This window comes from Branchiostoma lanceolatum, chromosome 3, assembly GCF_035083965.1.
Source record: "Branchiostoma lanceolatum isolate klBraLanc5 chromosome 3, klBraLanc5.hap2, whole genome shotgun sequence".
Lineage (NCBI taxonomy): Eukaryota > Metazoa > Chordata > Leptocardii > Amphioxiformes > Branchiostomatidae > Branchiostoma > Branchiostoma lanceolatum.
In genome coordinates, this window is record NC_089724.1 from 15721254 (window position 1) to 15746692 (window position 25439).

Here is a 25439-nt window from a genome sequence, read left to right on the forward strand (position 1 = left end):
GATCATATCACATGTATATCATAAATGCATGTGATTAATCATACGTTGTATATTCATCATACTGTTATGCGCATCATGTACAATATTAATAAAACACAGTCTTGAAGAAAAAATTCAATGTAGCAAATACAATTTTAACATTTTGCATAAATGTATGTAGGTTAAAAGGCTTATGATGTTCTAGTTCTACAACGAAACTGCACTGGACTGGGTGGGGAGTAACAGCGACAAGCTACGATGATGATGAGTTCTACAGTACGTCACTGCATATCATTATGGTACGCTGTTGTCAGGTCTAGCCAGAGACTATAGAATTCCTGTCATTGTTATAAATTGGTTTCTTGTTCAGAAAAATGTCAGGATGCTGATGTCGCCATACCAGGGAACAATGGTCGCAGTAATTAGTTGGGAACCTTTGGACAGGCAGACAAAGAAAGCTAAGAATCTTTTCAGAGCTTTAAATTTTTTTTTCGCTGAAGCCAAATATATATGAGCCATGCAACTTATTACTCCTTGTGATTAACTTGTGTTATGAACTTTGCAAGCAGAATATGTGAGGCGTCAACATTTCCTGTCTTACCGAGTTAACTTGAACTTGTACATCAAGAATGTACACTGAAGTTGAACCAAATTCAACTATTTCTACAATTATAATATACTCAAATTTCATTTTTCTTGCAAACTTAAGCTGCACCTAATAGAAGTATATGCAGGACTTGAAATACTTACCTTCAATAATTGCTCCACAATACTGAGCCTGTATCCTTTTGTTTACATTTTCTGCCATCTCTACAGTTTCTAAGGGAATTACAGGTTGCAGGTGGTATTTGATTTTCATCATTTTGAATCTTGTACATGTGCATATTGCACTAAGGTCTAATCAGCATACATGTATCTAAAACCCTTACCTTTGCAGCTGCACAGCCTGATCTGTATGAGACTGCATCAGAGTCTCGAACTTGACTTTGAGCTCTGCGAACTCTGGCGCATCCGACAGCAAAAGATTGTTCCGCATACCGTTGGGCAGATCCGCGACTGTTTTATCGTCGTTGCGTTTTTCAGGATCACTGAGAGCTGTAGCTGGGTGCAAGGCTGCATCCAGTTCTGTCAGTAGAGCGTCTTCTCCCTCTGAAACGCTGTAGACGCTAGAACCGGTGTGTTCCGGTTCCACCTCTGTTCTGAGGATAGTTCTCTCACAGCCCTCGAGAGGACTCGTTGGCTGTGTGGGCTCTGTCTCCTTCTCCTCCTCCTGTGCATCGTCAAGCGATATTTCCTCCATGGGCTGTTCATCATTTGGAACAGACACATTATTCCCAGTATGTTTGGTAGCCATCGTGTCTCCTTCAACTAAATCACTATCCTGTAGTAAGCTATTTCCGTTGTCAATAGTTTTCCCATGACGTTTGGAAAGAGACTCTGCGAGGTCAAGTTCCTCGTCCGAATCCGCGGGGGACGTTGATGTGAGGGGGCTGTCCAAGGCTTCTTCTACATCAACAATGTTTCCGAAGCTGTTTGATGTGCCGACCCCATCGGCGTTGTCTTGGTCGGCCTCTGTTAGTTCACTGTACTCTGTGGGATCTTCTTTAACTGTGTCGTGAACTCTTTCTGGTGCTACTACAGTGTCTGAAGTACTTTGGAAAGCTTCAGGCTCTTCCTCATCCTTGACATCAGACGTTGCTCCATCTTGCGTTACGTCTTCGCTGGTTGCCTGCTCGTTTGTTGACATGCTATCTTCTACATTCTGGCATTCATCTTTGCTTTCAGTTTCGCTACTTTCCGACTGGATTGTGTCTTCCCTCTCTTCTGAGTCTTCCAGCCTATCACCGTCCTGTCTTTGCACTGTTTTTGATCTGTCTGAATTTTCTTCGACAGATGAGACAGGATTGCTGTTTGGAGTATCCACTGAGATCCCAGAATTTTCTGTTGTTTGACCTGTGATGGCAACTTGAGCATTCTCTTCACTTGTTTCATCTGAGCTTTCGGTGGCTGCTTCCTCTTTCTTGTTTTCTGCATCAGCAGCATCTTTCTCTTTTTCATCTCTTTCTTCCTGGACAGGAAATGTTGGTTTGTTGGCCTCAGCTATGTCATCCATCCTCTCCCCCCCACCTGTGACCTTTGCCCCTTCTGAGTCACTTGCCTCCATCGCCGGGCAGGGCCTCTACCTGGAGACGGGTCAAAGTTCACTCATGCATGCTCTTGATTATCCATCTGTGAGTGAAAAAAAAACAAAAAAAACATAACTATTGACATTTTGATATATTCAGAAATAAAGACTTGACTTAAGTGTCAAAAGCTTCAGCTAGGGATGTCCTCTCGTATGGAGCATAAAGCCAGAGCACATTTAAGATCCCACCACACTCACATTCACTGGTGTGAGTGGATCAAACTGTACAGACTAGTCTTACTCAGCTTGTACTTACTGTACAAAACTAGTGTGTTACGCCTAAAGTTATGCGAAAAAAAAGAAGTTGACTTGCAAGGAACAGGATATGATTTGTTTGTTTAGTAAACCAGTCATGCTCCTTTCCTTGATAAGTTGACACGGCCCTGTATCGCCTATAGGGTATGGGTAAATACCAAGGACAGGTAAATATGTTAAAGCTTCAAGCAGAAGTTTGGAGTACTGTTCTAGTTTCACAGTGTTTTATTCGTGGTAGGAGAACAAATTATGTTTACTGGTATGTGTTTAAAATTCGTAGTTGAAACAAAATTTCCTGTAGTTCAGTAGTAATTCAAGGGAGACATATTCGCGGTGTCATGAATTTGCCTTGCGTTTCATGATTCACAGTCTCTAGTGAGATGTTGTGACTTCTATAGGCTTGTTTATCTTTCCTAGAGGAATCAAACTGCCCCTGTTCATTGTATGAATGACAGATGGTTGGCACATCAAAATCATTTAATAAAGGTGACATCATGGATTTTTGCTTTGTAACAAATTGTAAGGCTATATACATGTACATTTTGTATATTTCTTATCAATAATCAGCACTTTGATAACAAGATACCGTGATACAAATGAATAACTCTATAAACAACACTACCGTACATGTTTCAGCAGACGTGTTAGCCAGCATGTGACGTGATGTGTTTTCTTTGATCCGTCTGTTCTGTTTTCTTCAAATTATTCTCGAGTCGGAACTCGGAACCATGCATATCTGTTTGGATTCCTTCCATATACAAATGACCCACATCTACCTCAGACAATGCATAGGATTACACGCAACAAGCACAGCTACAGAACTGACAAACAGAGCTTTAGCGTGCGAAAATGTTCATCAAGGGGCTGAATTTCGAGCCAGGCCGGTCAAGGTGGCAACTTGACAAGTCGAATCCCGGAAGCTGTCGAGAGTTTTTTAGAAAAACTACCACGTAGTCAGATGGATTTTAACGTCAAAAATCGCACCAAAACGAGATCCATACCTCTTGAAACTTCATCAAATGGCTCATATTACTGTATTTTATAAACGTGTATCTTCAAAATATGCTAAATCTCCAGAAATATTGATTATTTCCTTAAAATTCTTACCTTTGTTCAACAAAACAGTGCTGAGAGCACCAGGTGACTTGTCAAGATGGCGGAAATTAGTTTTCTATCACGTGGTCTCGGTTGACCAATCAAAAACCCTTACATCACTTCAAACTTTGACCTCCAGCCATCAGCTCCGCTACGTCATTTTCCCGCGAAAACATGGCATGTGATTTATTCAAATGCTAATCATTTCGGTGCAAAAAATAATCAAAATTGAAATTTGATGTGAGTGATGAATATAGTAATTTTTTGTGCATACGTTTGACCTTGTTTCCTTTATGTCGTTCATTGTCATGTAAAACTAGCAGGCCCTTTCATCTAAGTGTTTGTATTTTTTCCCAAGAAATGGGGATGTTTAGTAATTTGGACAGGTCACATTTCCATGTTACGATTTATAGCAATAAAGGTCATTCTTTAAAAGTACATTTTGTTCATATCGATTAATAGCTTTGGTACATACTTACATATAATCCTGATAGAATGTCTATAACGTTTATATAGTTATCGTTAAAAGTTTAAACATCCCTTCTGTATAAGTGGAAGGCTCCAAAGTTCGTGGAAAGTCACGAAAGTTTGCGACTTTTCCCGAGTTGGTCATTCCCAAGGGAGCGGAGGACGCGCCAAATTTTCGTGCAGGTATTATCGTCTGTCAGTCTGTCAACAGCTGGGAAGGAAACATGAGGTAAGTTCAATGTTTGAAAGAGTCAATAGGAGTCTAAGTCAATGATGTAGCCTTGGAACGCAGAGAAAGAGTATTTGGGCGTGAGTACAACGAAAATAACGTGTGTTTTTGGAGCGGCGTGGTGTGAAAATTCCAACATCTGTGACGTCCGCCATTTTTCACAAATCTGGTTATGTCAAACCAACTCTCAGGCTTTGCTGTTTCTTAATGGTTCAAACTGTGTCCTAGTAACATATATGTAACGTCTCATCTGTGCAAATATCCGGGCATATAACGGTCTCTGTTGTTTTTAATCCTTACTAAAACTAGTTCCCAGGAGAACTAATCGGATTGAAGAAGATCTATGCATAAATTTGCATATGAATAAGACCCCGTTCACACTCATTTTTTTCAATCGCGATTGAAGTATAATCGCGATTGAACCGATCCGATCGCGATTGATTTTTTCAGTGTGAACGCTCCCAATCGCGATTGGAACGATCCAAAACGATCCAATCGCGATTGGATTGTAACTACCTCCGGAGGTAGTTTGATTGGATTAATCGCGATCGGATCCAATCCAATCCTATCAAATTTTGAGTGTGAACACAACTACGATTCATTCCATCGCGATCGGCGGAGATTTCGGCTGGTTCCGGGGGTGGAAGGTCATACATGCGGGTACGTGGGGTCATAGTTCGCATCGCGCGGGAAAACAAACCCAATCCGCACGTCAGATCGCTCTTTTACAACAACTTTTCATCGTCAACAATGCCAAAGAAGGAGAATAAAACTCCGTCAGCAACTTCAGCTGGTGGCAGATGGCGCAATCTGGGGGAGAGAGGAGGTGCAAACTGGGGAAATGTCACCGAAAGAGGGACATTTACCTCACAAAGTGACAATGTCTAGCGGAAAAAATAGACACAAAACAAGGACAACAAGGACAACAAGAACATTTACCAGATGATCGCAGATAGCATGCTTCAATCGTGCTTCAATCGCGATCGGATCACGGCGTACTTTAATCCACTTGGCGAAAAGCAGTGTGAACGCAAAAGTTTCTTTGCGTTCAATCGCGATCGGATCGAACAACCGCGATTATACTTCAATCGCGATTGAAAAAAATGAGTGTGAACGGGGTCTAAGCTAATCATTCATCTTATATTCTGTTATCTAAAACACGATTTTATGGCAGAAAGCAAGGCGGTTATAGGCAGATTGCAGAAGCGAACTATGTATAGGTATTGTTAGGTGTATTTAATATTGTAGATTGCAAAAGCCTGTAATACTGGACAGGTATTAAAGATGACTGAATGAGGATCTCTCTCTGAATGAGGATAAGAAAAGGAAACAAGATGATCTTCTAGACCTGGATAAGGGTCTGCATGGGGGGTTCCTGGTAGAGTTTTGGTCAATCTGGTATTCGACTTTGTAACACATAACAATTTGTCAATAACCACTTAAGAATTCAGGAAAACAAATAATGTGCTACATAGAATTAATAGACAGCGATCTTCATTTGTTTCAACTTTGATAAGTTTATGCCATCAAATTATATTTCTATCATTGTTTATTATATTCTCCAGTGGCAAAGATTTGGATGTCCTTGGAAGCTGGAACCCGATGGAAGAAGACTACACTTCGCCGACCTTCAACAGCTATGACCGCGGCCCTGGTGCAAACTTCCCCAACGGGCTGGCCCCTGCCTCAAGGAACAGGTACAAAATGTGATGCTATTGCAGGAGGAATATACTGTAAATTCATCTGTTTTTGCGAGGAATTACTTTGCTAGCAGGGGAAAGGCATATTTTCACAGTGTTGAAAGTTTTCGGTTGAAACTGTTCTGTAGTACTAGTAGTACATGTACAAAACATCTTTGAGGCCTGGTGTCATTGTTTCACTGTGAGACTAAGAGGACGCCATGAAAAATGCGGGGACAAACCTCTGCAAACATTTTCAAGATTGACAGTATTTCATGTTCCTATTTCAGTGGAGATGGGGAGAAACCCCAGTCTGATAGTATCACCCTGTATGTGTCTGGCATCCCTCTGGAAATGGAAGCGGTTAGTGTTATTTGACTTACAACTAATTGAAGATTTTCATTAAACCCTGTAGGTTCTTGTTATACACCTAAGTCTTTTACTTTTATCAGTAGCCAGTGATCATGCTGAAGGTGTAAGTATTGTATGGTGTGACAAGCTGGTTCATGATTCGAACTGTGTAAAGGGCCTTAACTTTGGCATATTATCCACATGCGAGCCGTAGCGGAGCCGCATTGCACTACTAGCTAACGAAAAAGCGTCATGCTTCGTCCTCAGTCTGAGGTTCGACCAACCACTTTTATTATCCACAATGCACCATGCTGTGCATGTGCAGTTGAACAAACTGTAAACTAGCATATTCAACACATCAGCCTGACATCTATCTTTTTCTACTCTAGCTTCAGCCCACTTTCTGATGGCTTTGACCTGTTCAAACCCATTTCCATGCCATTACTAAGGTCTGTAGCAACTCAGAGCCAATCACAGCCCTCGTTTGTATTTTAGGTGAATGTTCAAATGACAGTCAATCCACTGTTAATAGACCCCTTTCCAAATACCGCGGCCATTTTGAATCTAGCACGAGCGCGCGTGGTTCGAGCGCGGGAAAGCGCGGGAAAAGTACACACCCGGTAAGTCCGAGCCAGCGGTAATGGCGTCCTCAATAGATAGCAGCGTTGAGTCATCTTCAGCGGCGAGATGTTCTCCTCCTCGGTGAAATCCATCGATATATTTGCATGGCACAAGTAGATGATATTGTTGTGGACACTTAGACTCGATATCGGCCAGTAAAATTGTGAATTTCTGCTACTTTTCCACAGTTCCTACCGGGATGTTGAGCGCGCGCTACAGTTATAGAATGCTAATATGTTTACACCGCGTGCTTGTAGTTTCCCTAGTAATGTTAGCTTAAGTCGAGAAAAATCCCACAAAACATACACTTTTCGGGCTGGGATCCTTATAGCTACTTAGATAGAAATATACGGAATTTTACCGGTCGTGACCGTAATTTTGGACGATGCCAACTTCGCCTGGGAAAACGCGCGTTGAGAGCGGGTCGTGTGTTCTGTCTAGCCTTTCTTTCTTTTCTGTCTAGCTTTTCCTTTCTTTCTTGTTACATCTCTCCGCATGGCGATATTTGACATTTCCGCTGAATGCAATCCAACAAAAAAAGACGTGAAAATGTTGGCTTAAGCTAAAGGTCAGTTTGGTTAGGAATTTAGCAGAATTTCGGCGGCTTCTTTTGACGAGTTTTCTGAAATATCAAAACCTAAAGTACGTGAGTGAAGATGGAGTGTATTCACTTTGCGCCGTAATATCTTAATTTCCGTCGGATGATATTACAGAACCGTGAAAATATGGGCTTGAGGGCTTTGCGAGTATAGAAATTTGACGGAACTTCGGTGGCTCCTTTGACTTTGACAATATTTTAGTGCCAAGATTAGCTTGATGAAGTTCGTGAGTGAAAGCAGGGGGCGTGTTCCATTACACCACTTTTCGCGGAAATATTTTAGATTTCCACAGGATGAAACCCCACAAAAAAAGGAAAAATATCGGCATGAGGTCCTTCAGTCCTGAAGTCAATACTATTTAACGTTTTTCGGGTTCCATCCGGGCAACAGATATCTGAAATATTGCAGCGCAAAATGATTTAAAGAAACGTCAGATACAGTGGAAAACACACCTTCACTCACGTACTTGGAGTCCTCAAGACTAAATTCTTGGCATCCTAAAAGATCGTCAAAAATCCGCCGGAATGCTGCCAAATTTGTACCCAAAAGGACATTGAACTCAAGCCTATATTTTAACGTTTTGCAGGATTTCATTTGGCGGGAATATAAGATGTAACGCTGCACAGAAAACACGCCCCTCCCTCAAACTAACGTAATTTCAAGATGATGTTGGCATTGTCACGACAGCCAAAAGGCTCAAGAGTTATATTCATACCTAAACGTAGCTACAAGGATCCCAGCCCGAAAAGTGTATGTTTTGTGGGATTTTTCTCGACTTAAGCTAACATTACTAGGGAAACTACAAGCACGCGGTGTAAACATATTAGCATTCTATAACTGTAGCGCGCGCTCAACATCCCGGTAGGAACTGTGGAAAAGTAGCAGAAATTCACAATCTTACTGGCCGATATCGAGTCCAAGTGTCCACAACAATATCATCTACTTGTGCCATGCAAATATATTGATGGATTTCACCGAGGAGGAGAACATCTCGCCGCCGAAGATGACTCAACGCTGCTTTCTATTGAGGACGCCATTACCGCTGGCTCGGACTTACCGGGTGTGTACTTTTCCCGCGCTTTCCCGCGCTCGAACCACGCGCGCTCGCGCTAGATTCAAAATGGCCGCGGTATTTGGAAAGGGGTCTATTGGTGCCTGAGACTTCTTGGCAGGGAAGCCACTAGTGGAGTGAGCCGAGCTAGAATAGGATGGGTTACTAACTGTAATGGTGTTGGAATTAAGATCAAAATATAATGATGTTCCATATGATGTGTTGTCTTTTATATGATATTGTTTATGTCTTGCTTTAGGATGGGGTAAAGCACTTTTTCGGCCAAGTAGCTGTACCAAAGTCTGTTGATATAAAGAGACCCAAAGACTTCTCTTATGGTTCTACATATTGGTAAGTTCCTAAAGCTTTTCTTCTTATAGATTAGGAATGTGTACTGGTACCGGTGCAAAAATAATTTACGTACAGGTCCAAAATACCGCAACAATAATGTATTGGTACTGTACCTGAATGGACTTACACTCAAGAAGATAACGTTTTGACTTCTCAAAACATGTTATTCCTACCGAAAATGTATCAGAGGATAATGATGAAAACATTGTATGATCATTTCATTGAAATCAGCACCATCTTTGATTTGAAATCCTCTTTAAATAATGCATAAGATAGATAAGGTATAGATAAACATTTTGTTAACTGTTTGTTCTTTTTTCATTAAGCTTATCATCATTAAAAACCCCAGTTTACTCCGTCAAATTTTACAGGAACAGGTACCTCTGTACCAGTACATGTGCCTGTACCTGATGTTGCATTTAGGTATACATGTACATCCATACTATACAAAATGTAGATGAGTGATCAGTATTAGTTATACTCTTTCTTTCAAGTCAAACATATTTTACAGTTGATTGATGAGTTTGTGTACTGACCTATCTGTGGTTCCCCAGTTTTGTAGACATGGCTTCTGTGCGAGATGCCGATGCTGTGATGAGGGAATTCCACCTAAAGAAATGCGGCAGTTTCACGCTAAAGATCAGACCAGCCAAGCCCAAGAGAGAGGTGTGATAGGCACTTTGTGAAGGACTTTGCATTTTCCGCTTGTCTTTTTAGTGTACCATCTATATTTATTTATTTTTGTGGTAGATGGGAAAAGGAGGTTGTCACAGTGTTAAGTGTAAAGATTGCGGTTTGAAGGTGTTTAGTCAAAAGGAATAACTGACTTAATTTTGCAGTAACTGATCTAATTGGTGACATCTGATCGGGCCAAAATTACGAAATTGTTTGTGACGTTGTGTGCACATTATCTGTGATAGATACCTGTATGTTTGTGTATAGTTTCAGGAGTCATGCCCCTCAGAAAAGGTTCAACTGTATGCATCACAGGGACAGTCTCCAAGGTAAGAAAGCTGTCCATTTTTTTTCCTGTCAAATCAAACATGCCTTTTGATCATGCAGTCCTTTTGATGCTAATGATTTTGATACTAATAATTTTTCTACTTAGTTGTACAATGTGAAATCAGTGTTGTTATGCACTTCACTAGGAACTACAGTTCATCTGACAGCGGGTCTCAGAGAGAGTCACGCCCACCCATGCGAACGATTGAGAATCGTTACGGCAAGAGTTCACCTTCAGCGCCGGACAGAGACCTCCGGGGGAGGCACCACAGCAGTGGCGGGGACTCCCCTCCCCCGCTGGACGACAGGCCTCCTTCTCCGATAAAGCGTAGCTACAGCTCGGGGAGGCTGGACGCGGCTGGACCTGCTTCAGCGCCATTTACAAACAAGTACAGCCAGTTCAAAGGCAGCATGGCGGGACAAGAGAGAAGTCCCCACCACCTGCCTGCAGTACCTGATACTTCAGGTAGGAGGCAGTCTCTGAGCCCTCACAACACTTCATACGCAGGGCAGCAGGGTGTTGGAGGGGGAGTGAGGCGTAGTGTTTCCCAGAGTAACATACGCGACAGGCAGCCAAGTGGTGAGTTTAAGCACGGAAGCTTAGCTGATCGGGGGTACAACCGAGACGACCGGGTATCACCGTCACAGCAAGCACCCAACTTTGAACGAGCAGGCCAGCCTACAGGAGCTCGGATCAATCCAAGTCTGCCTGACAAGAGGGGAGGAGACAGGACCGCAGCAAGGGTGCCTACTCCCCAGGGAACATACACAAATGGGACACATGAAGAGTCTGGAGACTCCAGGCAGACAGGTGCTTCACCCAAGCCTAGTACATCACAGGTAAGGATTTTACATTTTATCAAAAATGTATTGTTTTATTTCAATCATTATCAAGTGTCATGACACATACACGGATGTTAAGTTTGGCTTCTGTACATTTGTTAGTTTATGTGTGTGTGTGACAGCACATTGTGGATATATGTAGCAAAAGCTTGTATTGTCCAAATGTTTGCATTTCTTAGTGTAAAATGTGTCTTCTGTAAACAGTTTACTGATGCTTATTGACTAAGTAAGATACACAGTTTAATGATTTTTTAATCAAGGTTTTATATCCCTCTGCTGTTGCATAATTACCAGTGCACAAAATCTGTGTCTCTAGTATCTACAGTTGTCAGGAATTGCAAAGTGTGTTAGCCAGGGGAAAGATTTCTATATTTGTATGTGATGACAGATTTTAACTTTGACATACAGGCGAAGCCACTTAATTGCACCTCGGATAAACGCACCTTCCATTTAATTGCACCGAATCCCAATATCCAAAACCGGTTCCCATTCACTGCATTGTTAGTGACTCCGCATATCTGCACCGCGCATGGTCACCAATGCCGGATAACTGCACCAATTTGACAAGTTAACTGAAAAGGTGCGATAAAATCGGCAAACGCGGTACAAATGAGCCGATACCTGCCGGTGTAAAGGCCCAATACCGCCAACATGTTTAAAACTGTTTTGAGTAACAAAAGAAGGCGGTCTCCATTGACAGTTACGTTGATAGGAATCGTATGGGAGGTCCCGGGCGGGTCACCCGTTATCAGTAACCAAGTTTTACTTTCAATTCCTAGTTTCATGGCGGTAACGTTACATGATTTACGTAAATCGACAACTGCACTCTACGTAATGTAACACAGAAACTGTTGTCCCATGAGTGGCATGACAATGTTTCAGAATGCCTCCCCTATAACATTACGTATGTTATAATGCAGTAGATCGCATGGAAATGAAAATGCAAAATCAAAACAGGTTCGTAGTCATTTATTTATTTTCAGCAAAGGGTCAATAAAAAAGTTAATAACTGAATAATTTCGTCTGTTTTCTTTGTGCTATTGTTTCTGCCTAACAATACACCCCCTCGCCCATGGTGGTGCGGTCCAGCTGGGCATTTCGCATAATTGCACCAGCCGGATAATTGCACCAAAAACGCTGACAAATGGGTGGTGCAGTTAAGCGGATTCTGTTTGACTACTCCTGTATTCCAGCATCCTGGTTCTCCCCAGAAGACTGGAGCGTCCTCCGATGAACATCCGGCCCTCCCCTGCCTCCTGTGTGGTCAGCAGGGTAAGTCCAGGTGTGGCCGCTGCAAGAAGCCGTACTGCAGTAAGGAATGTCAGAAGAAACACTGGCCTGAACACAGGAGCCACTGCAGGGCCGTGGAGCAGGGGTAGGGGGCACTACTTTTGTGTAGACTACAGCTGTTTAGTTGTCCCAAGATGACAATGATAAACCATTCATTCATTCTTTGGACTGTGGACATTATCTACCAGTCTACTAAATACAATGTATGTTGGTTTTTGATTGTTTTTACATGTCCCAAGGCCTTTTTTTTACTCTAATTTAAATAATCTCTGTTAATATATAACAAGTGCAAGTGTAAACTAAGCAGTTTTAGAACTATCACAGTATTTTGTTTCGGTGATACCCTATTTTTTGCTGAAATATTTTAGGTTCTTTGAGTTAATCTAGATTCTTGAAGATGAAAATTTGTTTCCTTTTACAGTGAGGATGTACTGTCTGGGTTTGAAAACTTCGATGTCTCGGCCGGGGAAGACGTGAAAGAAAAGATGGACACTCTGATGGCCTTGTCAGGAATACAGATGGTAAATTTTTTATACATCTGGTCCATTTTTCCGTTCTTGTTATGAAGACACATTTTGTTACTTGCAATTAGCATGTTACTCTATAATTTGACTCTAAAAGTACTCTGAAAAGTCTTAACTTCCAGATGATACAGTTTTGAATAGAAACCCAAATATAGATTGTGTAGCAAGATTGTAAAATGTTGGAGGGTCAATAAGCATACATGTATTTAGCTTTGTGAGTCATATATGATGTAGATTTAAACCAAATTCCAATACAGTAGTACCATATTCGGGGAGACAATCCAATCGATTATTTGTAGCATATTGCATAAAACAAGTGTTATTATACACTGAAGTAGGTCTTTCTTCAAATTGTTTTATTCTGACATTTTACTTTTGCCAGCCTACTGCAACCCCGCCACCACAGCAGCAGCAACGTCCACAACCCAGCCCCTCCCCACCACAAGCTGCCCCTCCCCCTGAACTCACCTTGGCCAATATGGTACAGGCCAAACTACCCAAGGGAGAGACTGTGAAGGCAAGTGTTTCTGTTTAATCTCCAAGCAGATCTATCTGTGGCTATGACAGTATCCGAATGGCAAGTAATATTAACTACTCATAAACACCGATAGATCTGTTTACTGTTATGTAAGAAGGTAAGAGAAGCTAAAAGTATGTTTTAGTTTATCTAATTTATCTATTTTCTTGGGGACTTAAATGTGCGGTAGAAGGAGAAAGGAGGTCTCTGCAGTGTATTAAGTCTATGGTTGAAATGATTCTGTAGCACAGTCAAGTACAGTGGAAATGCATATTCCTGGTGTCATAAATTTGTTGTGGAGAGGTCAACATGAAAATAAAACAGTGGAATTTTTCTCAAATGGCAAATTTTGTTGGGTTAAGTTTTGCTTGGAAGAGTGGCACATAGAGCTGTGTACCTGAACAAATTTTAGGTACAGGTACAGGTACACGTACACGGGTTAAGGTACAGGTCCGGACCTGAAGCTGTACCTAAACTACTTGTTCGGAAAATGCTAGATTTTCAATAAGGACAAAAGCATGTTTGAACTGGTAAAAACATAATATTTGATTGTGCTAGGTATTATTTTTATGAAAATTTGACTCCAGCCATGCAAATGTGTTTTCCGTGTTTAGAGTGGCTTTAGAGCACTGCCACAGTAATTTCATAGTGATTTTATCTGTCGAGGTGGCCATCCCCTGAGTCAGGTCCAGTACCGATACAGCAAGGTCAGGTATTTTGGACCTGTACCTAATTGATTGTACCCGGTACTGTACCGGTACAGTGTACCGGTACACAGCTCTAGTGGCACACTATATTCTTTGAGACATCTTTGAACAATTCTGTAATTTTGCGACAAAGGATGGTTATGATATAACTTTTTACCACAGGTGTCTGTGACAGAAGTTGTCAGTCCAGAAAACATCTCTGTCCAGATTGTGCATCATGAGACCATCCTAGAACTGCACCAACTCATGGTGAACATGGCTCAGACCTATGAGGGAACCACCAACGAGGGAAGCAATGCCTACCATCCACAGGTATAGATTGCATTCTTAGTTTCTATGCTAAACCTAAAGGTGTTAGCTGCTTTGGAAAGTGTACCACAGCAAATACCTTTACCTAGTCTCATCCTCATGCCTGAGGGTCGGGGACTATGGTGGCATCCAGTATCAGCCTCTTTTATTCCCTCCTGTCTCTTGCTCTGTGAGAACACTCTGCCAGTGGCCATCCAGGCTCGGATATTGTCACGCCACCTCCTTTGTGGTAAATATAGCAATATAGCAAATACTAATTGTGTAAAGGAATAAGTTGATATTAGTTTGGCAAGTCTGACTAACATCTTAAGCAGTAACTAATGTTTTCTTGTAGGCAGGGGAGTTGTGTGCTGCCAAGTTCAGTGATGGAGGATGGTACAGGGCCGGTGTGGATGGTGTGAACCCAGATGGCACATTGGCTGTGTCGTACGTGGACTTTGGAAATAGTGAAACCATCCCCGTGGCAAGGGTTCGGAAGCTGGACCCAGGAATGGCCAAGTTACCACTACTGGTGAGGTTACTTATAATTTATATGTTCTTAATACATGGTTAAAACAAGTACATTGTATTTCGGTATTAGTGACTATTATAGGAAACTGAAAATCTCTGTGAGCAGGGGCCATGACCAAGGTTTAACAACCACCTTACAATATGGTTCCTTTTCTTCTACAAAATTGCGATAGCCAGTCTTAAGACTTATTTCACATGAAAGATGGCACTGTGTTAGCTCATAGGCTTGCAGAAAGTAGTTTTCCTTTCTTTCCTTACAGTTGTCAAGATTTCTTATAATAAAAAAAAATTAACTGATATGTTGAAGGCTACTCTCATAAATACATGTACATGTAGCTGTTCCTTTCATTTAACTGGGGTTTCGTAGCATTGTTTTAATTGACTTGCCATTCCTCGCCTTACAGGCAGTAAAGTGCAGCCTGTTAGCATTGGCAGACAAGGGAGGCAGTGCCTGGAGCGCAGAAGTCGAGAACTTCCTCAAAACAAACATTGTCAACAAGGAATGCTCTGTGATCATGAAGGAGGAACAAGATGGTACAGCTTTAGTGGAAATGGCTGCAGTTGGCACAGGTCAGTGGGCTGTCCTGTTAGAACTCACTCTTTTCTTTTCAAGAAGCTTTTCTTAAGATGTAGATTGTCGCATATGATATGTCAAAATTTCTTGTTTTTCTTGTGATTGATTTTCATATGTGCTTTCTTTTTCCTCCAAAGGCAAGTCTGTGGCAGACATGGTTTTGGAATCAGGACTTTTCGTTCCTTGCCAGAAGCCCCCACCACCCCCAAAAGACCCTCAGGAAGACTTTGGGTTTCTTATAACCCACATAGACAGCCCTGCATCTTTCTATGGACAGGTAAAAGGAAACACTTCAGGTCAAATTTTGCTTTCCATTTATTTCATAAAGACTAAACAAAATCAGATATGGAATTTCAATGGTATAAGATATTTTGCATGAAGTGGTGACAACACAATGGCATTTTATCCTAGATGTAAAAATGGTACAATTGGAATTGTCGATTACTGTACCATAACATCTACCTTTAAATCTTGTTGGCGATAGCCTAAGGTTGGAGCCATTATTGTAGCTGTGAGCTTTATGTGCCAATCAGTGTATTTAGAACTGACCAGCATGTTCATTAGGTTGGCCTTGGTGCAGACATGAAGGCGGTGGCAGAAGATCTGGGGAAAAAGATGGAGCTGATTGCTGGACTGCCTGCTGCAGTCTCACAGAACAAGCAGGAGCCGTACATGCCACAGGTAAGTCTAGCAGTGGTCCTGACTGCATGCTCCGGCCAGGTACTGACCCCTTGCTTCCCTTATAGTCAACCTGTCCAATCAACCTCAATCATTGAAATGCAGAATGATTCGAAGCAGCCACGACTCAACAAGTCACTTCTTAGTTCACCTAAACCCCAACATCTGGCAAAGCAAGCCCACCAATTCCATGTGGGAAAGAGTCAGCTTTTTGTAAAAGTTGTTTTCAGGTCATTGTAACTTGTGGAATTGGTGGGTTTGAGGTGAACTGGTAATTTGTCACCTCACCTGCAATTGGTGGATTTGCTTTGACAGATGTTGTGGTTTTTAAGCAAACTAGGATGTGTTTTGTCGGGTCATGACTGATTCAAAGGTTTTCGAAGGTGTTTATTGCGTACTTGTCTAAAAACATCTGTCTCTGTACAGGGTAGAACAGCACTGACTTTCCAGAATGCCTAGAGCCCCACCTTGCAGATTTGATGCTAACTGCAGAACTCCCTTGTTCTTTGTTAGGTTGGGGAGTTGTGCTGTGCTCTCTGGGAGATGGACCAGATGTGGTACCGTGCAGAGGTCGTGGAAGTCGTGTCCAACAGCCAGCTGAATGTTTTCTTCCTGGATTACGGCAACACGGAGACTGTGACTACAGCTAACACCCGCCCCATCCCAGAAAGTTTTACGGAGTGTCCTGCCCTAGCACTGCACTGCAAGTTAGCAGGTATGTGTACATAGCGTTCCCTGATATCAGCTCTAATTTTTCCTGATTGCAATAGCCTGTTAGAATTATAGATGTCTATTGGAACTGCTTCAATAATGTAACAAGTCAGATAGCATTTGTTGTCACCAGAATTCTCTATTTTCATGACCAGCACTGAAAACAATATAAATTGTTATGGATAGATTAGAATAACACAATAACAGTATCACAACTTGTGCAGACTCTCATGCTACATGTATCTTTAAAATTGTTAACAAATGATACCCTTTGTAAGTTGATATCTCAAATCATTTAGAGCAAGAGACTGACTTGAATTGTTCACTCTTTATTCAAAGTTTTTCTGAGACAACTATGAGAAATACAAATTATTACCTTTCTAGTTACACTGCCATTTGACATTAACGTGCACCTCTAATGGTTCTTTCAATCTGCAGGTGTTTCACCTGTAAATAGTGACAGGTGGTCACACAAGGTGACTGCATTCTTCAAAGACCTTACCAAGGACAAGTTGCTCATGGGAACACCCATTGCCAGGGAAGGAGCCACGCTCTCTGTAGAGCTCAAGGACTTTGCTACGGGTAGGAGCATCAAAAACAATGTCACTCTATTAGTTGATGTTTTTCACATGCATTAGGTTGTTTGACACTACATTAATTTACTGTGGTGGTTTTATTTCACAGAAGGAAGGAAAGGAGGTTTCACAGTGTTCTAGATTTGTGGTGGAAACAATTCTATAGTACAGTGGTGACATTGGAAATGCATATTCGCGGTGTCATGAATTCGCAGTAGAGAGGTCAAAGAGAAAACCACAAAAAGTTTTAAGAATTACATTAGCAGTCCTGTGTCAAGACAGTAATTAGGATTCATTCTATGTTTGAGTAATCCAGATACTGTGTAAGGTTGATCTCGTGGTTTGTGTTGACTTGTTTGCCAGAAATATCTCTCCATCTGACCATAACTCAGCACCTTATTTCGACACTTTTCCCTGTTTACAGGTGTAAGGGTGTCAGAAGAGATGGTACAAGCAGGTGCAGCTATCTTCAGCCCACCTGCACAATCTCATGCAGTGGCGCCTGCAGCAACACCTGCTTCAGCTGCGCAGCACTCGTCAGTTTCACCCGGTAAGCCAGCAGGTGATTCCAGCCGGCCACCCTCCTCACAGCTGCACCGCAGGTCTCCCACCCCACCCGTACACTCGTCTCCAGCAAGCTCCCCCTCCCCACAGCCGCCTGAACTACAGCCAAGACCTCAGACCAGACCTGGTAGGTCTATTCTACAGTACAGTCTACCAGAATGATATGTGTTTCGAATCTTGACATAGGTGATGATAATCAAAGTCAATGTTTAAAGTATTTAAATGTATAATCAGATAGCAAGCAGTGGTTCATAATGCATCTGAAGGCTGCTTAATTTTTTTCTCAGGCAGTGCAAAGAAGAGCCGTGAGCAGACAGTGTCTCGTGTGCAGCCCCCCACGTCCGGCAGGTTTGACGTGGTGCTTAAGTGTGTCCGGTCTCCTGGGCTGTTCTACTGCCAGCTGACTGAACCCTCAGGTGAGACCCACCACTGTGAACTGCCATGTGATACCCAGTAGATGGCTTCATTAGAACATGCTCACTATTTTGTTGCAAACCAAGTTACAAATAAGACCAGGAAAGATGTAGATTTTTAACTGATTGATAAAGCAAACATTGGCTGCACCTTAAGATTTTGTATCATACTTTCTTTCAGGTGTGCAGGAGTTGCAGATGTTGTTGAAAGAAATAACTCACCACTGCCAAGGCCAGCCCATGGACCCAACCTACTATCCTGACATAGGGGAGATCTGCTGTGTGAACTCTCCTGATGGTAGGGAGGACAAACTTGCAGCTGTATCTGTTCAAAATAGTACTTTTTTCATGTTGTTTTGCTTCAATTTTTTGTGTAACTTACTGGTGGAAACAATATGCCATGCATAAGTTGTAGCTACCAAGGTTTTAATTTATTGATTAGTCTTGAAGTTTTACTGTTCCATGAGAGAAGAGGAAGACACAGCCTTTTGACCAAAGCTCATATTTACGATGAATTATGTGTTCCTAAATATACTTTACAACTAACAAAGAAGGAATTAATTTGTTACAAAGGATTTTGAGGTGAGAGAAATAAATGATAAATGAATTACTGATACTGTACTTTTATTCAGGAGATAGGAGTTCTAGTGGAATGCTAACCTTGGGATGCAACATGAGACTTCAGCAGTGAGAACATGATATACATTTGTACATATATGTATCAGCATGCAAAATTATACGTTCAGAATATTTTAACATGCAAATCTTGAAAATACCACGCTGCATGTGGATATTTCAAACCCTTTCAGAAGGGAACATCAATAAAGATTCTGTTTTTCTCTGTAGGCCGGAACTGGTTGAGAGCCCAGGTCCAAGAGCACCGTATCTCCAACAAGGTCCAGATCGAGTGTGTGGACATCGGCAAGCAGGTTCAAGTGAGCCCGACCAGGCTGCGGCCAGCACTGCCCCAGCACACAGCCCTACCACTGCAGGTCTTCAAGGCCAGCCTGGCCGGGGTGGTACCTGTCCATGGTGGGGAGTGGTCCAAGGGCGCCGCAGCATTGCTGTCCAGTTATGTGGACAGTCAGAGACTCACAGCAGAAGTTGTAGGACAAGAAGGTACTGAAAGGAATTTTTTAGTCTAATATTCTCATACATTTTGATCTTTTGTTTATGCATTTGTCATACCCGGGCTGTGATGATACATTTTACAGTATCACTTGGGCTTGTACTTGTATTACACAGGTGGGCTGGGACTTCTGGTGATGCTAGATACGCCATGTTGTACTCTATATTGTATAATGCTCACCCTGTTGTGGATAATCCTTGCAGCAAAGTTCTATTGTTAGGAGCATAGGAAGGTTTAGAAAGGTTTACGTTTCAAGTCCGACAGGCTTGCTGTGTGTGCTCCTTCTACTGTGACCTCCCCAGAGTAGTACAAGTTCAATATTGTATTTCCAGCATGCAGGGTATGTTTTAAGTCAAATTGATATCTCACTTTTCCTGGTCACCTCTGAAGTTATGAACAACATTCTCCTATAAAAATGTGGAAATGTGAGCATAGAACTAGCTATTTCCTATATTAAGAGGTTTTTACCAACCAATGGTGCATCTGTATTTCAGGAGATCGTTATTTCCTAGACTTGTGGGACTGTTCCAGTAAGCCGGAGCGTAGCCTGTCTGTGATGTTGGCTGAGGAGGGACTGGCCCAGCTTGAACCACAGTCTCCTGAAGGGAGCCCCCCTCCCTCTCGAAAGCTGTCACAGAAGAGCAGCCAACCTGCAGCCACCCATCCCCCACCGGTGCAGAACGGGCATGTTCTTAGTCCGAGCCCAGTGGAGGTCATCCAAAATGGTGGTCTGGAGAGAGCCAGCAGCCACAAGGCTCCCCCTGCAGCAGCAGTTGATACTGCAGGCAGTGCAGACCTGCTAAGCGTCCTGGGACCAGAATTGCAGGAGATAAAGGATATGATTGCCAAGCAGCAACAGCAGCTGTCCAGTGTGTACAGCCTCCTGGAGCAGCTGCTGCATGAGAAAAGAAGCTGAGCTGAAGAAATCCTAACAAAGATTACATATGCTAGGAATTGTTGCAGAGCTATAGATGATAAGCATCTTCAAAGAGTTCAGAATGACACATGAAGAAGATAACATAGTGAAAAGTACAACACAAAAGTCATAGTTTAATGAGAGACCCATATCCAAAGTGCTTTTTAGTTCTTGTCTATGTGTGTGCTTTGAAGTCGCACAGCTATGTTAGTTAGTTTATTTGAGGTGGTATCAGGACATTTCACTGCCAATATGTTTTGCCATCAGTTCTTGCAATCACTAGCTAAATTTCTGTTTTTAGTGTTAAGGTTAGAATTAGGGTTAGGATTGAGGTTAAAGTTGGCATCCTTTTGACATCAAAACGTCCTGCTAGCACTAAACACCTTGCCGGCAAAAGGTCTAGAAGCCCATAAGGTTCACAACAGTAGAAGTGCTAACGATCAGGGTGTAATGGGTGACACCTGCCTAGGTTTAGTTGAAAGGCTGTATGTGTTTTGTTGAGAAGACATGTTTAGTAAGGCAAAATGTGCATCAAAGTACACAAACTGTATCTGTATGTTATAAGTATGGTGAGATTTCAATAACGGTACATCTGCGGAAAGCTCTGCCATCATATTTTTTTGTCAAAAGCAAAAGACTTATATTTGATACCATATTAGTGATGCAGTACTGTGCCAAAAGCTCAGGACCAAAGCTTGAAACCTTTAGTTTTTCTATCTTCTGATGATATATTTTTGTATTTCAACATATGTAGCAAGTTAAGCCATATGCTATGGGAATGATGTTGCTAGGAATGACTGTTGTCCAAAAACATTTCTACTCAGGAATTACAACAGTTACACTTTAGTAAGAAGTGTTGCAGTTGACTTGAAAGTACCTAGGACAGTTCTATAGCATACCCTAAGGGTAACAGATAATGGTGTGCAGTTCTGTAGGTGAAGGTATTGTGATAGTGACTTCCTTTGCTGAATTGTGAAAAGGAACAGAGTGATCTTGATAGACAATGAAGGTATTGTGATAATAACTGATGATGAAGGTCAAGGAATTGTTATATTGACATTCCTTGCTGAGTTCTGAAAAGCTAGAGAGCTATTTTGAACAGTTCAATCTCGCACCTTTAGGGTAAGTGATGAAGGTGAAGGTATTGTGATAGTGACATCCTTTACCTAGTTGTGAAAAGGTACAGAGTGATCTTGATAGTTTGATCTCAAATCTTTAGGGTTTAATTGATGAGGGTATTGTGATAATGACTGATGATGAAGATCAAGGCATTGTTATATTGACATTCCTTGCAGACTTCCGAAAAGCTGGAGAGCTATCTTTGACAGTTTAATCTCGTACCTTTAGGGTAACTGATGAAAGTGAAAGTATTGGGATAGTGACTTCCTTTGTTGAATCGTAAAAAGCTAGAGAGCAACGTTGAACATTTGTAGCTTTAAAAGGACAAATCATGATAAAAAGTATCTCTCGTTATTTCAAGATAATAAGTTCCCCTCCAGGACATAAAGTTTACCTCCAGTGCTCAGTGACTGCCGCCTATGGAGTTGTTTTGACTGTCACAGCATGATCAAAATAATCTTCTATACAAGAGTTGTTGAAATGTTCAACTTTTGTTGTACCCATGACATTTTTTCGGACTGGTATTTTAGGCTACACTGACTATAAAATGGATGACATCTGCTCGGGCATCATACTGGAAATTATACAAAGACTGCCGTATATGCTGTAAAATGCCTGTTTTTGGCCTTGTGTATCAGTACAACTAAACTGAAAAAAAATCTAATACTATTTAGTCTTGAGTGAAGTCTCCCAAATTCAGATAGGGAAATTAAGAAAGAACAAAAATACAAAATTTATTGTTTGATATATGTTCTGTGTGTTCCGTCATTTGTTAAACCACATAGATTTCATAATAAGGGCAAATTTTTTTTGCTCAATTCTTTTTGCACGCTCGCATCAGTTTTGTGGTGCTCACATCCATTTTACCAAATCACTGTTTGTACTAATTACTAAATCACCAGCTGTTACACTGCTATATGTATATGCATTGCATCTTTCTTTGGGCGTGCACTTTGCTTGGAATCTTTTCTTTCAGTTTGCACTGCATTCATTGCTTTATGAAATTTATTTTATTGGTGATTTTTTTTTAGTCACACTAGATTGTTTTCACAGATGTTTAGATCAGTAGTAGCACATTATGGTTATTGATGTTCTGTTCTATTATTCTTTTCAGTTTATATCCTTTTCACCTGTGCTATTTTGATAGTTTATTCAGGAAACTTTAAATGGATTTTCACGATATTTTGTTTAATTAGGCCTTGGCCTATGAAACATAACAGTATTTCATTGAGGCCAATTATCATTGAAGGTAGGCCCTTGTTTGAGAAATAAGAAAAAAATGTTGAGACCCCTAGCAGCTTACTTTTAAACTGCATTTATATTTTTATGTAGTTCATCTTGTGGTGGAAACTATGCTGTGTTGGTGAAGATTTGGTACCCTTTGTATTTGTTCGTATTACAACTACCTCGAGGCATAACAGTTAAGTTTTATAGTTAGACAAGCATGAGACCAGACTGAAAGGGTTGATCCACTGGCACTGTGATGTACACCCAATACTGTTGATAAGTATTGTGTGACTCCAAAGACAATCGTAACTTGTACTACAGCATGCCACAGATTGAAAATACATGTAATAACCTTTGCATCATATTTTCCTGAAGCTAAATCAGAAGCAGTGCATATTTTTGTGTTGTTGTTGGCCAGTGATTCACACACAATGCGTACATTGGCATCCCTTGTTTTTGTTGCAAGCTCCGGGGCAAAACTAATGATGTTTTGAGTTACAATGTGTTCACTGACAAAGACATAGATCTATATTTACAAGCTACTTGGAGCAGATCTAGAGAGTTTGTTAATGTCGTCCATCAAAGTAGTAGAAAAGGTGTTTCTTGTAGTGCTGAGAAAGTTTGTAAATGTTCCGAGTTACAGAAAACTGTTTTCTTACCATATTGTAGACATGGTGTAGAAGTTTATCAACTAATAAATTAAGTTTGTTTGGAAAAATGAATTTGCTTGTTGTGGTATTTTGGGTTTATTTCAGGTTTTATGCTGTTAGGAAGAACAATTGGTTTAACTATGGTGCTAGTTTGTCTTAACTAGCTTGTTGCCTCACCATTGGTGCACTAATCTAGTTTGGCATGTTTCCTTCATTACAACTGGTGCGCTAATCTAGTCTGGCATGTTTCCCTACATTACAATTGGTGCGCTAATCTAGTCTGGCATGTTTCCCTACATTACCATTGGTGCGCTAATCTAGTCTGGCATGTTTCCCTACATTACAATTGGTGTGCTAATTTAATCTAGCTTGTTGCCTTACCGTTTATGTGCTAATCTAGTCAAACTTGTTACCCAACCATTCGTGCGCTAATTTAGTCTGGCTTGTTACCTTGTCTATGCTACCTACTATGCTATTCTTGAACTGGTCGCTAGGGGGCCCAAATTATGTCACTTCTTTCCAAGCACGAGCGCTATCTACCACCCAACAATCGTGACCATAGCATGTCCAGAACACGAGATGTCAAAGTGGAAGTTCAGCTGCAGTACCTAGGGAAGCTGCTAGGGGGGCCAAAATATAATCATTTCCAGTTTTTGTCAGACCATATTATCACACCAAATATGAAACAAATCCATCCAGCCGTTTATTTTACTTATCTTGTTGTCCATCCAACATACATACAAACGCTACTGAAATGAAAATATAACCTCCATGACATTTCATGGAGGTAATAAATAAATAGGCAGGAAAGTGCACTGACGGTGGTATAAGCTTTTTGATTACTTGTTTTCTTATGTTGCCATTTGTTTTTAAGATGATCTACCGGACCAAAACCCTACGCGTGTTTCAGCCTGTGTACTCTGAACATTGTTGAACCCCCATCATAACCCTCATCAAAATGAGTAGCGCTGAACCGACTTCTTAGGACTTCCAATTACCAAATACATGTGCGCAGCGAGAGCTGATGTGTTCAAGCTTATTGCAATTTTGATTTACCTTTGCTATTAGAGCATAACTAATCTCATCTCTTTCCTTCAAAGCTTTGGAGTTCACTGAGCTCGAATTCCCAAATATATGTATCTAAAAGAAACAGGAACTCATAGGCTTTGAAGTGAAACAAAGATAAAATGTGTTTATTATATGTAGCATCGTCTGAAGACAGGACGTCGATTAGGATCTAAGAATCTTGCGATGTTTCTGCCTTTGCGGAATCTAAAACAGAAACTTCAAAAGAATGGCCATGCATGTGGGACCACATACCGTACATCTCCGCAATTGACTTTAGTCCGAACGTTGCTGGTTTCAAATTGAATAATCTTTGAAAAGGTCAGTTTGGGAGTTTTTGCGTAAATGTCAGGAAAAATCCACACGCTGCTATAGTTTGAATTCTGTAGGCAAATGGCTCGGACGTGTGGAAACAGCGCACGTCTCTGAGCCGGATGATTTGCAATGCCGACCACGTGTCTTTCAAAAGAAACTGATTTGTGGCTATAGACTTGGGATTCCTAGTCTCAACCCGACTTTTCTGCGGACTGGGAAAAGAGTATAAATTGGCCATAACGGCATAGGGTAGTTTAACAGTATACGCTGCTTCAAGTTGTCAATCCAGAGACTAGACTGTAAAGTCTGATCCTATGACGCCGGGATGGACACCCACTCTTATCGGTAAGTGTGTTGGGATCTTTAATGTGCTCAAGGTGTGGCTCTCCTCAAACAAGTGGGACCTCCGGGATTTACGTCCCACCCGAGAGGACGTCCCAAATGGAAGGTAGATACTCCTGAGTGGATTGAGGAAATATGTGGGCAAATCACTTCGAACCCAGAACCTTAAAATTCTAAGTTGATAACCCTGGCAGGACATTTTGCCTGTACGTCTTGAATTGTGATATGCAAGTGAGTTGTCCAAAGATTTATGTCTTCGGTTTTCAAATGTATATATACTTAAATGTGCTGTGATGCGTACTGATGATATATGGGTATATTCCAAATTGACAACATTTATTTTATTAGGTTTTAAATATTTAGTTGCTTATATTACATAGGGAGGCAATATATTGGTATTGTGTCACTCGTTGTATCATGCAACGCCACTAGTGGTTTTAAGTGTCGAAAGTGTCAAAGTAACTGACGAAGCTCAGCAGCTACACGGTTGAATCTTATATATATTTCATGATCAATTCACACAACTTACACATGTGTTTTTAATCAAGATGTTTCGTACAGTATGCACCATATGTATTTAAAAATGATAGAAGATA

General features: G+C 41.3%; 2 protein-coding genes across 6 annotated transcripts in view; one reads left to right on the forward strand and one right to left on the reverse strand.

The window, feature by feature from the left end:
• LOC136430573 (coiled-coil domain-containing protein 186-like) overlaps positions 1-3623 on the reverse strand; it is a 28546-nt gene extending 24923 nt beyond the window's left edge. For both annotated transcript variants that reach the window (XM_066421305.1, XM_066421304.1), the window contains exons 1-2: positions 3527-3623; positions 909-2208 (exon numbers count right to left, since the gene is read on the reverse strand). In XM_066421305.1, the coding sequence (XP_066277402.1) occupies positions 909-2143 (1235 nt within the window). In that variant the 5' untranslated portion in view covers positions 2144-2208; positions 3527-3623. The remainder of the gene's footprint in view (positions 1-908; positions 2209-3526) is intronic.
• Positions 3624-4089: 466 nt separating this feature from the next.
• On the forward strand, positions 4090-23193 carry LOC136430575 (tudor domain-containing protein 1-like). Of its 4 annotated transcripts, none has more exons than XM_066421306.1 (22): positions 4090-4211; positions 5777-5908; positions 6181-6253; positions 8772-8863; positions 9418-9529; positions 9806-9867; positions 10012-10705; positions 11902-12083; positions 12420-12519; positions 12905-13039; positions 13909-14058; positions 14390-14566; positions 14970-15135; positions 15277-15416; positions 15704-15820; positions 16331-16532; positions 16967-17110; positions 17528-17794; positions 17955-18083; positions 18262-18378; positions 18927-19199; positions 19704-23193. In XM_066421306.1, the coding sequence occupies exons 1-22, from the start codon at positions 4207-4209 to the stop codon at positions 20123-20125; spliced, it is 3891 nt and encodes a 1296-aa protein (XP_066277403.1). In that variant the 5' UTR covers positions 4090-4206; the 3' UTR covers positions 20126-23193. The 4 variants fall into 4 exon arrangements, with proteins under 4 accessions (XP_066277403.1, XP_066277406.1, XP_066277404.1 ...); XM_066421309.1 differs by having other exon boundaries at positions 12929-13039; XM_066421307.1 differs by having other exon boundaries at positions 11920-12083.
• Positions 23194-25439: the final 2246 nt, after the last annotated feature.